The sequence below is a fragment of the Microtus oregoni genome, unplaced genomic scaffold (assembly GCF_018167655.1).
Source record: "Microtus oregoni isolate MIOR12 unplaced genomic scaffold, Mior012 000005F_ref0000423, whole genome shotgun sequence".
Classification (NCBI taxonomy): domain Eukaryota; kingdom Metazoa; phylum Chordata; class Mammalia; order Rodentia; family Cricetidae; genus Microtus; species Microtus oregoni.
Genome location: NW_024543064.1, coordinates 27,945,437 through 27,959,853, shown reverse-complemented (window position 1 = coordinate 27,959,853; position 14,417 = coordinate 27,945,437). Strand labels below are relative to the sequence as shown.

Sequence of the window (14,417 nt, the reverse complement as noted above, 5' to 3'; positions counted from 1 at the left end):
GAAGTTTTATCTTTGTTCATATATGTGCCAAGTATTCTGCATACATAATTATTTTTGAGTATTTAAGCTGTATTTTTCTTTATTAAAAAATGCTGCTACAAACAGTTATAAATGGTTTATTTTTCTTTTGAGCTATTTCCTTTGGGGTAGGATTTCTAGGTCAAGGTGTATGTGCATTATGGCTGTTGATGTAGATTAGCCTTCAGAAGATCTGTGTCAACTTTCATTGAAGATGCCTGCCCCTTCCTGCTGGCCTTACTGTGTCCAAGCTGTGTATGTATGAAATGAAATTAGCACTGGTAAAAATCCAGCCCTCTCAACTAAGCTACAGTCCAGGTGACCAGCCCTGCTCATCTCTCAGTAAATGGACTGGTTGTCCTTGAAATGACCTGTATTCTACTTCATCTCCTCTGCTGCTTCCTCTTCCCAGAGTCACGGCTCAGCCTTAGCCTCTAAACCAGTACAGTAGTTTCCAGTGAACACCTCAAGTGTATTTGAGAACCTTCCTGAAAAATATTCCATTGGATGTACTTTAACAAGGATCCTTGCAATTAACATTAGTTTGTTTATAAATAAGTACTGACTTGCTAACTTCCTTCTAGAAATCATGAACTAGTCATTTAAGCAAGCCCATCTCCATTGTGCTAAAACTAGCCAGCCCAGACATACACTAATTTGTCACAGTCTGACCTAGAGGGCAGCAAGAGGAACGTGGACTGGCAAACACTACTTCGTGTTTAATACAAATCGCAGTAGCACTGAGTGGCACTAATGTGTGGCCTCCCCAGCCTAGATAGCCAGAGGGAGGGACTGACCTAGTCCTCTGCAGCTTTATGTTCATCAGGAGAGGCTCTGAAGCAGAACTATTTTCTTGGAGGAAAATGGTTGAACTTCCAGGCCTGGGTGTAGCTGCAAAGAAGAGCAAAACAGCCAAGGTGCTAGCTGCATAGCTACACCAAAAGCGAGCTCCTGGAAGCTCCAGAAGGGAACGCTGACCAAATTTCCCAGCACCTGACCATAAGATGCTTAGTAATGAATGGGTGCTCAGTGTTTCCTGGTAAAGGGGCACAGAAATGAACTGGAAAGACCTTAAACAAAGTCCCTTTCTGAAGTCAAATACCGTTCCCTGTATTTAGCAGAAAAAGGAAGGTGCCTGAGGAGATGTAGGCTGTCCAAAGGAAGCAGGGGCATGCTAGCTCAGAACCCTGAGACCCTTTTAAGCACAGTGGCTGGCAACTACACTACAACCTGCCACAGCCGAAAGCTAAATGACGTGGAGCTGCCCTGAGCCATGTGCGGCTTCCTGCCAGCCTCCTTCATCAAGCCTTGCTTCCCTTCGCCCCAGCACCACCAGTCCAAGGGCCGGACTTTGTTCTACATGAGCTAGCTGGCCCATCCACAAAGCACCCACTGGCTACTTGGGACTAGCATGTGCCTATTTCTCATCTGAACCAGCTTGGTGACCTAATGAGGTTTGAGTAGTAGCCCCTCACATCAGCCACTGCTCCTTTTCCTTGATGAAGTGCTCTGCCCAGCGGCGGGTCAGCTCCAGGTACAGGCTGGGCTGGTGGGGCAGGTAGTCCAAATACAGACGAGTTGGCGTCTTCTTGGGAACAGCCTTCTCAATCTGTGTGCCCTCGTGCCACTCATTGAAAGAGGTGATAGAGACAATCTCAGGCCTCACTGTCAGGGCCGCCTGCAGGGCTGTCTCGTAGTACTTGCCATTGACCCTATTGCGAGTATTGTGGTTGTTCCAGGGCCGGATGCTGGTGTCGATGTACCCAGGCCCCACGCTAGGAATGAACATCAGGTTGTTGGTATCACAGAAGTTCTTCACAGCTTTCCAGTTCTGATGGGAGGAGCCGAAGGAGAAGCCATTGGAGGCAAAGTAGGTGTACATCCCATCAAATCCCGCAGCAAGGATGTCATGGGTGTGGCCCTCTTCCACCAGCAGCGCTATAAAGACCCCATCATAGGGGGTGTTGCGGATCGAGTGGGGCCCGTTTTGTGTCAGGAGGTGGGCCCAGGCCTCAGGGGATGTCAGGTAGGAGTCGTAGATATAAAAGAGTGGGAGGCTCTTGCCCATACTGGTCTTGTAACGGTAAAATGCACCATGGGAGCCATACCTGAGGAGCAGGAGGGAGAGGCTTGAGTTGGTGGTGAGAAGCCAGCACAGCTGAGAGATCAGCCACAGGGTTGATCTCTTCTGTGCTCACAGCAGTCTAGGATTCAGGTTACACATTCAGCATATGCCTCCAAGGATTAACCTGCTTCTCTTCCTGCCCTCCCTGCCTGTCATCCCTCAGCCTCTTCTTCCAAGCCAGGCCTCCACATCTTCGTCTGGGTGTGGCAGCAATGGTTTCTAGACTTCCATTCCTGCCCCCCTATAGGATCTGATCTGATCTGATCACTCCCTCCTGTACCTGTAAGGATGCCCCTGTGTGATCTGAACTTGGCTATTTTCAGACTTCACTCCCTAACTGGCCTTTCTATCATCAATCTTTATGTGACCTTGTCCCATCTTAGAACATTCCATCTGTGTTGTAGGAGGCCACTTGTTCATCCTAGCTGCCCAGACTCAAAATAACCACACAGAAACTGTTAATTAAATCACTGCTTGTCCCATTAACTCTAGCTTTTTATTGACTAACTCTTACATCTTAATTTAACCCATTTCTAGTAATCTGTGTATTGCCACATGGCTGTGGCTTACCGGGTAAAGTTCCCTCTGGCGTCTATCTCTCCAGTGGGGCTACATGGCTTTTCCCTGACTCTGACTTCTTTCTCCCAGCATTCAGTTTAGTTTTCCCCACCTGCCTAAGTTCTGCCTTGTGCAGGCCTAAGACAGTTCCTTTATTAATGAATGGTATTCACAGCATGCAGAGGGAATCCCACATCACATCTGCCAGTTCTCGCTCTGCCTTGACTCTTCCCCTTTCTCCAGATCTTTGCAGAGCTACTTACTATTATTCTTCTATTATTTGAGACAGGGTCTCACTATATGGCCTGAAGCTCAGTAAGTAGACCAGGTTAGCCTTGAATTAAAGGCATGCACCAGCATGCCCAGCCAGAGCTGACTTACTTTAAAAAACATTGTGTAGGCAGGGATTGGTGATGGGTCTGAGAAGAGTTAGGAAGAGGAGTAGGAACAGTGAATATGATTTTTTAAATATACTTTTTTAAAAGAATGATTTGCTGGAGAGATGGCTCAGACGTTAAAAGCAATTGCTGTTCTTCCAGAGGATCTGAGTTCTGTTCCTAGCACCTACATTAGGCAACTTACAACATGCCTGTAACTCCAGCTTCCTCTTCTGGCCTCTGGGCACACACAGACACACACATACATATAAATAAACAAAATCTTTAAAAAAAAAAAAAACTTGTCTTGAACCCAGGGCCTCAGGCATAATGGTGCACGTGTGTAGTCCCAGCACTTGAGAGACTTAGGTCACCAGGCTAGGAGTTCAGGTTCACGCTCAGTTACTTAAAGAGCTCAAGGAGCCTAAACTATATGAGACCCTGTCTTAAAAACAACAGAATTCTAAGCTCACTCATTCCTTTTAGCTTAACAACCGTATTTATGGCTCAGTTCTGGAGGCTGCAGAGTCCATGCTCAAAGTGCCTATCAAGTTTGGTTCTCAGTGAGAGCTCTCTGGGTTCACAGATGGCCACTAACTTGCTGTGCTCACAGGGAAAGCGAAAGTCAGCCTCTTCGGTGTCAGCACCCAGGACAAGTCCTCTCAGAGAAGCACCTTTCACCACCCCTTCTAGAGTAAATTCCTTGAGGGCTGGGACGTTACATACACTCATGCTCCTGCTTAGCATGCAAAGGACCCTGGGTTTCATCTCCAGAACCATAAAAGGAGGGGGAAAAGCAAAACAGAAACAAACAAAAAACAACTTCTTGGGCACATTCTTAACACAAAACTCTTCTTAGCTTTTTATTGTTTTTTTTTTTTCATACTACAGATTGCTGTGGTTTCCCACTTCTTGGTTGGGGAGCTCTGCTGCACCCCCAGCCGCTAGACTATAAGTGTCAAGTCAAAAACTTTGCTAAAGATAATAGCTGTATGTGAGGGCACTAAACAGTTTTTCAGTGAATACATATAAGCATGTCTGAAGCACCTCTGTACTAAAACAGGACTCAATTAGGGCTCCAGAGCTGAACCTGAAACTCAGTTGCTTGACTCCAAGCCCAGCACCCAGAATAACTGCTAGGAACACATGCACTCCACCCTTGCATTGCCTGACCTCCAGCCCTTCTAGCCCTGCTTCCATCTCGATTCCCATCTTACGTGTCAATGATGTACTTGATGTTGTCATGAACAGTGACGTCGTCCCGGCCCTTGTAGGGTTGGATATGGAAGGCCACCTGCCACAAATGGAGTTTCAGATCAGGTGAATAGTCAGGAGCACTACACATACAGACATATAGATTAACACACACACACACACACACACACACACCCGTCATGGCTTATAGGGAGGGGCTGAATTCAGGCAAGCTTGGCAAGGATGGGCACAATGAAGGCTGCCACTGCCCATCAGGTCAGAATAAAGGATGTGAGTTTTGTCCATGTCCCACATCAGGACATCTAGGAATCATTGTGAGGTCACTGCAGGATGGCACTCAGGTTTCTACCACTGTCAGCTCCAATCATGAGCACCAGGCGACATGTGCCTGCTCTCTGCCAGCAGAAAATGTGCCACAATCTGTTCACCTTCCAGCGGTGACCTCAGGAAGGCAAGGGGGCTTCTCTGACATTTTTTCTTCCTTCATTACAGATGTAGGAACTGACTTCCTCTACTGATGTGTTTGGGGAGAATGGCTACACACATCTCCTTCCACTAGAAGGGGAAGCTGCTTATGGAGGTCCAGCACTGTCCTCCACTGTGGAGTAGAGTGGAGAATTCTGTCTGCAGATCGTTTGGGCTCTGGCCTGCCCAGTATCCAGGATCAAGGGTCTTCCACTTAACCTATATGATTTAATAAAAGTGAAGGGACTGGAGTTATGGCTCTCTTCCGAAGGACCTGGGTAGCCAGCACCGTGTCAAATTACCCACAACGAGTCCACGGAGATCCAATGCCTCTGGCCTCTGCAGGCATCCAAACACAGATAAACACACACACACAAAATTTTAAAAATATGAATAAATATATCTATAGTCTTCCATTTGTCCCCTATTTGCTCAAAATTAAAAATGGTAACAGCTGACATGGTGCAGCCTGCTATACCCTCTCCCAGTACCATACTTACATTTCTGTCGTCATCAGCCATCCAGCACTAACTCTGGCAGCAAAGGGGCATTCTCCATGACAGTGTGTGAAACCTTCTGAACTCACCTGGATGTTGTACTGATGGGCAGTGTCCAGAATGGCAGGTACCAGATCATCTGAGGGCTCCCCATTATCATCAGCCATGCCAGGTGGATACCAGGAAAGAACCAAGACTCCTAAACAATACAAAAGCCCCTTCAATGGTCCACAGTGTGCCCACCCACCCCGCCCCCAGCAGCAGAAAGCATCTGTAACTACACGGTTCCTGAAAACCTCAAATCTGGAGCTAGGATCCTGCTAGGTTCCTGGGACAGACCTGGGGCCCAGAGCTTAGCAGGTCTAGGAGCTGTCCATGCCAGCAGTGCTGAAGTCCTGCAGCCAAGGGAGCCGGCTGAGGAGAGCATCATCAAGTAGAAGGAGGAAGGGGAAAGGGTGGCAATGCCACACTCACCTGGAAACCACAACCGTACCTCTGGTACCCTACCTAAAGAAAATCCCTGTGAAGAAATCCTATTCTCCTGCTTCCCATGGGAGAGAGCACTTGCCTTGAGTGACTGCCCATCTAGAAAGCAAGCCTAGACAGAATAGCCCACATCCCCACATCTTTGTGTATCCCCTTCTCATTCATTCATTCATTGATTCATTATTTTTAAGATACTGCCCCACTATGTAACCCTGACTGACTTCAAACTGGGAGGCCTTTTGTCTGGTCCTCTCAAGTGCAAGGCTTGCACCAGCTACTAAGCCTGGATCCAAACCTTGTAGCTCTCCCTCAACCCGTCTCGAGGTATAACCAAATGTATCATTAAAAGCTAGTGGCAAATTCAGTGGCAAAATCTAACCAAGGTGCGTCTCCCCACCCCAACGTAATGCAGAAGGTCCTCCAGGACCTCTGGCTGGGCGCTTGATGAAACCTGTGGTTGTCATGTGTTGTGACCTCCCTCAGCCCTGACAGATCAACCATCTAGCTGCTGGACTCCCCTAAACCTGCTGTGAAAGCTGACCCTCCCCAAACTCTCCTTCCAGACTTGAGGGGCCAGGATCCCCACTTTCCTGAAACCTGGAGGTGCAACAATACTTAGGACTGTTCTTACTGTCCCTACTCAGGATAGCTCTAACACAGTCGCGCACACACCAACTCTACCCTATGGAAGGCCCCTGGGGTTGTTGAGGGTAGAAAGGCCCAGAAGGTACAGCCGAAATTAGAGGAAGGGGCGGTGGTGTGTAGTAGGCCCGGGATAAAAATGAGAGGGAAAGGCTACGAGGTCAGGTTGGCGGGAGAATGGGCCCTGCGGCCGGGCAGCAAAAGCTGAGGTGCAGGAAGGAAGGGCGTGGCTGGGGGGCAGACTGGCTAGGGGGACTCACCGATGGCGGCTTCTTTGAGCTGGGTCATGTGCTCTCGTAGCACATCGGGGTCCCGTGAGCTGTAGGGCCCCAACTCTGGGTAGAAGCTGGAACCCAAGTCGTCTGGAGGGCTGTGGCGGCCACGCGGGTAGCTGGCCGAGATCTTGGGGTCCCAGTGCGGTACCATGACATGGTCCCAGTGAATGTAGTGGCCCTCGCGCCGCGGACTCCCGTACCACGAGTAATAGAAGGCGTGCAGATCGGAGTAAACGCGCAGGCTCTGCCGGGGCGCGGGATCGGCCTCGGCGGGGCCCAGCGAGGCTCGGGGGGCGGCGGAGCGCGGCGGCGGCGGCGGGGGCGGCGGAGCGGCGGGGGCGGCCGGGGCGCGGGCTGGCGCGGGATTCCCCTCCGGACGCCGCTCGAAGGGCGCTAGCTCCGGGCCCGGGCCCAGCGCGGGCAGCCCGTCCGGGGCCTTGAGCGTGCGCAGCCCCATGAGCGTGCCGAAGGCGAAGAGCAGCACCAGGAAGAGGGCGATGCAGGCGCGGCGCCGCCGCCGGGCCATGTCTTTGCCGCGGTGCGGGCCGCCGCGCTACCGGCCCCGGAGCCGCGCCATCTCTTCCGCCTGCCCGCCCGCCCGCGCGTCCCAGGCCGCGGCCCGCAAGCGCCGCACGCCCAGGGCGGCTCCGCGCCTGTTCCCCGCAGTGCGGGCGGGCCCGGCATACACAGGATGCAGTGGCACCGACCAAATGAGAGCGAGTGGAGGGGGGACCAGGCAGAGGAACCCGAATTCAGCCCGGCGCCGGCGCAGAGTCCCGGGACGGGTGGACCTGGGGTGCGGGTGGGGTGCAGGACCGGATCTTCTCGGTAGAAGGCCGGGGCGGAGAGTGGGAAGCCAGGGTCTCTCAGCCTCCTTCTCGAGCCTTCCTTCCACTGAACTCTGTCACCATCACCGCATTTGGCTCCAGATCCCCGGTACTAGAAGAGGGACGTTGGGCCACCTTGCAAACTCTGGCTGGAGCCAGAAGCCTAAGCGGGGGCCGCCGCTTGCACTGGGGCCTATCTCCTGGGCCAGGCCTGGCTTTCCTGGGCTTCCTGCGCAATAGTACCGTCTATAGTCTGGGCCATCTGTGCACGGTCCCCTATTCTTTCTCAACTCTGCTTTCCAGTAGGCAGGCAGCGCCTCTTCCCTCCCGCACTGAGATTGAAGCCAGGGCCTTACACCCATGCTGGGCAAGAATCCCACAGCAGTGAGTTCAATCCTCTTTGCGGTCCGGTCCTGTGTTTTGAGACTAAGTTGCCCAGGCTGACCTTGAACTCAGTCCACAGTCCAAGCAGACCTTGAGTTTGAACCATTGATCCTTCTACCTCAGCTTCCCAGTACTGAGGCGACAGGTGTGAGCCTGTCTTGTATTGTTTATTTTTTTCTGAGACAATGTAGCTGATGATGGCCTGAAATTTTCCGTATGGCCTTGGCTAGTCTTGAACTCAGGATATTTTTGTCTCCAGACTGCTGGTATTAGAGGCCTGAATCACCACGCCTGGCTTTTCCATGGCCATAAAATAAACATCCGGAAGCTTTCTGTACACTTCCTACCACTTCTCATTGGCATAAGTTGTATCATGTTTATGTTGAAGTCAATCCATTGCTAAGGCCAGTCAGAAATGTGAACAAAAGCCAAAGGCCTCGAGAATATAACCTTGAGCATATCTGTGGTATCTCCTTCTTGCCTTTGCAGAGCTGGGGTTCGTAAGAACCCCAGCAGAGCAGGTAGATTTACTGTGGAGAAGGAACAAGTTAACAGCAGAGGCAGGGGTGGCCTACTTACTGTGCTGACATACTATAAATATACATATATAATCAGCCACAAGTCCGGGTCTAGGTCACCCTAGAGAGCTGGTGGTCAGAGGTTTACCTTCCAGGTCCAAAGAAGTCCAAATGACTCCCAGGAAGGAGAAGAAAAACCTTCAAGAAAAGGTTTATACAGGACTAGAGAGATAGCTTAGTGGTTAAGAGCACTGACTGCTTTTTTTTTCAAAGATTTATTTATTTATTATGTATACAACATTCTGCCTTGATGTATGCCTACATGCCAGAGGAGGGTGCCAGATCTCAGTACAGGTGGTTGTGAGCCACCATGTGGTTGCTGGGAATTGAACTCAGGACCTCTGGAAGGGTAACCTCTGAGCCATCTCTCCAGCCCCCCCCCCCCCCCCGACTGCTTTTTTTAGAGGACCTGGGTTCAATTCCCAGAACCCACATGGCAGCTCACAACTGTCTCTAACTCCCATTCCAGGGAACCCGACACCCATGGAAAAACATCAAAATATTTTATATGCATCAAAATGCATATAAAATAAAAAAAGAAAAGGCTTGTACGTTCTGACATCACATTGAGGTCCTTGGAGGAAGCCCGTGTTTCCTGCAAGTCTGCTCCCTCCGCCGGAAAACAGGAGTTATCAAAGCAGTCCTTGACTTTCAGATAATCAGGTGAAAGTGAAAACAGCAAGACCGGGCAATTGAGATGCTTCAGTGGGCAGTGGTGTTTCCTGCCAAAGCCTGATGATCTGAGTTTGAACTCGGGGAGGCACAAGGTAGAGGAAGAGAGCCGAGTTCTACAAGTTACCCTTTACTCCACAGTCATGTGTCTGTCCCTGCACACACTACCCCTACCCCTACCACACACATAAGTAGACAAATATATTTTTTTTAAAATTCAGCAAACAAGAGGCTGGAGAGATGGCTCAGAGGTTAAGAGCACTGGCTGCTCTTCCAGAGGTCCTGAGTTCAGGTCCCAGCAACCATATGGTGGCTCACAACCATCTGTAGTGGGATCTGGTGCCCGCTTCTGGAATGCAGAAAGAATATTGTATTCATAATAAATAAATAAAATTTTTAAAAATTCAGCAAACCAAAGAGAGTAGCTAAAAGGACATGGAAACGCTGTAGCCACTTTCAGATAAAATGCAGGTTAGACGTGGTAGTGTGCAGCACACAGGAGGCTGAGACCGGAAGTTTAAGTTTGAGGCCAGCCTGAGATATCCAGTAAGAAAGAGCTAGGTTTTATTGTTTGGTTTGGTTTTTTACTTTTGTTTTGCTTTTTTTGTTTATTGAGACAAGGTTTCTCTGTGTAACAGCCCTAGCTGTCTTGGAACTAGCTCTTGTAGACCAGGCTGGCCTCAAACTCACATAGATCCGCCTACCTCTACCTCCCCAGTGCTGGGCTTCCTGCACAGCCACTGCCTGGCTGAAAGAGCTAATTTTAAAGATCAAAACAAAACAGACAATCAAATGTTACTATCTGCACAGTGGTTCTCAACCTGTGGGTTGCAACCCCTTTGAGGACTGCCTAGCAGACATTTACAATACAATTCATAATAGTAGCAAAATATGAAGTAATAATGAAATAATTTTTGTTTGGGGGAGTCACCACAGCGTGAGGAACTGTATTAAAGAATCACAGCATTAGGAAGGCTGAGAACCGCTGGACGACAGGATGGAGAGAAGGCCAGTTAGGAGCACTGGTTGCTCTTCCAGAGGACCCAGGTTTACATGACAGCTCACAGTGTCTGTATTTCCAGTTCTAAGAGATCTAACTTCCTCTTCTGGTCTTCTCAGACACCAAGCATGTATGTTGTGCACAGACACACATGCAGTCAAAACACCTCTATGCATGAATGTTTTTGAAAATGTTGTCTAATGCTCCAAAGGTTTTATATTTTTAAAACAAGAACAGGTGACTATATAAGTGAGGGGAAATGTTTATAGACTGTATGAAATGGCTCTTGGAAAATAAAAATAGAACCCAATTTAAAGATTTATTTATATGTGTTTTGCTTCCATTTTATGTGTGTGCAATGCTCAATAAGCCCAGAAGAGGGCGTTGGATCCCCTGGAACTGGAGTTGGATTTTTTTTCTATATTATGTTATAGTATCAATTGCATAATGTTAAAAATTACAGATCAGAGCTTGTAAGATAGTAAAACTCTTGCTGCCAATTCTAAAGACCTGAATTTAATCCCTAGAACCCATTGAGGACAGAAAGAAAGAACACTCAAAGCTGTTCTCTTACCTCCATATACAAGTGCGTGCTTGTGGCACACACACACACAACACACACACACACACACAACACACACACACACCCAACACACACACACCCAACACACATACACAACACACATACACACACACCCAACACACACACACCCAACACACATACACACACACCCAACACACATACACAACACACATACACACACACCCAACACACATACACACACCCAACACACACACACAAACCCAACACACACACACAAACCCAACACACACATACATACAACACACACATACACACATTTTTTGTATTTACTTATTTAACATAATTTCTTTATCAATTCTTTGAGAATTTCACATCATGCACCCCAATTCCATTCATCTCCCAATTCCCCCATATCTGTCCCTCACCTCTGCAGAGTCCTCCCAAAAGAAAAATTTTTACAAAGTTAAAAAAAAAATTCAAACTACCGGGCAGTGGTGGCGCACGCCTTTAATCCCAGAACTCGGGAGACAAAGGCAGGTAAATTTGAGGCCAGACTAGTCTACAGAGTGAGTTCTAGGACAGGATCCAGAACTACAGAGAAACCCTGTCTTGAAAATCCATAAACAAACAAACAAATAAATAAATAAAACCAAACTCTTTGCTCCTCCATCTTTCCCACCTCTCTTGCCCTAGTGGCGTTGGGAGCACCGTGTGTCCAATCAGTTTTACTGGCGGATGCTCATTGCAATGAGTCACGGGTCTGGTTCAAGGCCTCGGGCTTCTGGTCCACCATCATCACTGGGTCCTCACTGAAACGCCTCTCAAATATTCCCTTCAGCTGTCCCGGCCCTGGAGATCCTGTAGGTGCTGTTCCACAGGACCAGTCCCTGCATGAGCTCCAGCTGGTCCTATATGGGGTCAATATTAGGATGGGCCAATCCAAGGTCTGGCTGTGAGCCTGGGTGAGCTGAGCTGGTCAGTCCTGGCTACTGGGACCACCCCCTCAGGCAAGACAGAGCCAGCTTTTCTACAGCTCTCCCGTGAGAGTCAGGGCCAGGACCCTTGCTTCACTGTCCAGTGGCGGACAAGGCCAGCTTTCGGAGGGCTGGCTTGGCATGGCCCTCTGATTTCACCACACATGGTTCCTGTGGCCCCCAGCTAACACACACATCTTAAAATAAAAGTTTAAAAAAGAAGTTACAGGGCCAGAAGAGATGGCTCAACAGTTAGATCACTTCCTGCTCCTGCACAGTACCTGAGTTGGGTCCCCAGCATCCCCGGGATGCCTCATGCCCATCCATTGTCAATGGATCCAACACCCTCTTTTGCACGCCATGGGCAACAGGCACAAATGTGGTGTACATACATCAATGCAGACAAAACACTCATAAATATAAATAAATCTAAAAGAACTTACTTTTTCATTTGCAGAACACCAGGACTGAAAGATTGTAGAGACCACCTGTAACCTTGTGCTGGTCTTATTGGGGTCACATTCTGTTATATTCCCCGAGGCTTCTCAGCTGGGTTTGCAGAACACCAAACAAAACCTGGTTACAATAGGGGCACTTCCCATCCTCTAATCCTGTTCCGCCTTCCGTGCAACTCCCAAGGGCTGACCCACTGCTGTCTGCTCTGGGTATTATTTCTTTCACTGCTGACCCAACATCTCCACCTAAAACAAATCTAGAGAGGGAGATGTAACCCTGTGGTTAGAGAGTGTGTCTCATGCATGCGTGCATACACAGAGGCCCTGAGTTCGATCCCCGGTACGGAGAAAACCAGACATGGGTAACACTTGCATGTAATCTCACTATTATCCCAGTTTGGAGTGGAGGATCAGGAGTTCTGGGTCATCCTCTGCTACATGTCAAGTCTGAAGTCGACCTGGACACAAGACCTTGTCTCAATAATAATAATAAAGATAAAAAGAAAGGCTAAAAAGATGCCTTGGTAGTTGAGAGCACATACTGCTCTTGCAGGGAAAGTTTAATTCTCAGTACCCACAACACTGGAAACACCAGTTTTAGGGGACCCAAAGCCATCTTCTGGACTATGTACATGTCTGTGTTCACACATGTACAAGACTATAGCCAGAGATACATATGTACACATAATTTAAAATCAAATACATTTTTTTAGATAAGGTCTCACTTTGTAGCCCTAGCTGACCTGGAACTCACTGTGTAGATCAGGCTGACCTTGAACTCAAAGAGATGCACCTGCCTAAGTCTCCTGAGTGGTGGACCTAAAGGCTTGCACCACCATACTGGTATTAAAATAAATATTTGTTTATTTGTAAGGTGTGCACTTTTATTAAACTAGTCTCATGTTTAAGGCAAGCTTCCAGGCAGATCAAAGCTTACATACATCAAGTTGAGGGGGAAAATAGAAGGAGGCCAATGATGGCTGGCCATTCAGAAATAAAATAAAATAAAACAAATTTTAAAAAAGTATTAAAGTATCAAGGTGGAAGATTTTGTTTGTTTGTTTTTATTTCTTGTTTTTTTGAGACAAGACAGGGTTTCTCTATGTGACAGCTCTGGTTGTCCTACAACTCGCTTTGTAGACCAGGCTGGCCTCGAACTCAAAGAGATTTGCCTGCCTGTCCCTCACCGCCTGGCTCTTTAATTGTTTCTTAAATATACTGTGCTGATTCTACCTTTAAATCTATGCTTCTTGCTCACATTTTGTCCTGGTTCAAACCATCTTCCCTTCACGGCCTCTGTTTGAATCTCACCTCCAAGGATGCCTGCTTGCCGACACCTTAACCTCTTCTTCGCATCCCTCTGCTACCATTTTATAGAGGACATAGCAAAGACGTGGACCTTTGGGAAGAGGCTTGGCTGAACTGGAGCCACATCTGCCCCGACTTTTCCCACAAGTGTCTCCCGTCTCTAGACATAGCCCATGAAAACCCCAACTGAGCTGCTTTGACTGGCTTCGGATGTGAACGATCTGGTCCGCTCCTACCCTGAGGTTTACAGAGCAGTGTTGGAACAGAAAGCGCTCCTCTTAAGAAGCGTTAGTTCTGTCCAGATTCAGAATCATACTCAGAAAGTGTGAACAGACACGGAAGAGGCAACCCAGAGCGGGTGGCCCTAGGGATTGAAACTCGGGGATGGAAGAGGACGATGGGGGATTACATCTTTATTACAGGACTTGCAGTACAGTTTGACTTTCAATGCAATGTACAATATTTGATGAACAAGGAGAGTGAATTTAAACAAACTGAACAGTGAATCTTCTAAGATTGTGGTTGTCTCACAGGCTTGTCATAAGGATTGCTCAGAATAAGGCTGTTCATACACGTTTACATTGGACGAGACTCAAGAATTATTTTTACATCCATTTGTGTGTGGGCGCACGCGTGTGTGTGTGCGTGCATGTGTGTGCACGTGCACGTGTACACATCTGTACATATAGTACATGGAGAAGTCAGAGGACCACTGTGAGAGTCAAGTCTCACCTTTCACCGTATGGGACTTGGGGACTGAACTCAGGTTGTCAGGCTTAGTGGCAAGCATCTTTACCTGCTTAGCTTTCTCTCAAAGTTATAACTTTGGCTTTTGGGAGCATGGTCTCACTATGTAGTCCAAGCTGGCCTTGAATTCACAACCCTCCTGCCTCAGCCTCCTGAATTCCACTGATGGATGCATATCACTACACACAGCTGGTGTTAGGAAGAAATTGGATTATTGAAGTCCCGCTCCTGAAGTCAGTTAACACGTGTGTATTTATTTACACTGCAGGG

General features: G+C 48.3%; 1 protein-coding gene across 2 annotated transcripts; it reads right to left on the bottom strand.

The window, feature by feature from the left end:
* Window positions 1-96: 96 nt before the first annotated feature.
* Window positions 97-7,658, bottom strand: Maneal (mannosidase endo-alpha like). Of its 2 annotated transcripts, XM_041652094.1 has the most exons (4): window positions 6,644-7,658; window positions 5,345-5,454; window positions 4,296-4,372; window positions 97-2,126 (listed from the first exon to the last, which is right to left on the bottom strand). In XM_041652094.1, the coding sequence occupies exons 1-4, from the start codon at window positions 7,182-7,184 to the stop codon at window positions 1,490-1,492; spliced, it is 1,365 nt and encodes a 454-aa protein (XP_041508028.1). In that variant the 5' UTR covers window positions 7,185-7,658; the 3' UTR covers window positions 97-1,489. The 2 variants fall into 2 exon arrangements, with proteins under 2 accessions (XP_041508028.1, XP_041508029.1); XM_041652095.1 differs by lacking the exons at window positions 4,296-4,372; window positions 6,644-7,658 and having other exon boundaries at window positions 5,345-5,415.
* Window positions 7,659-14,417: the final 6,759 nt, after the last annotated feature.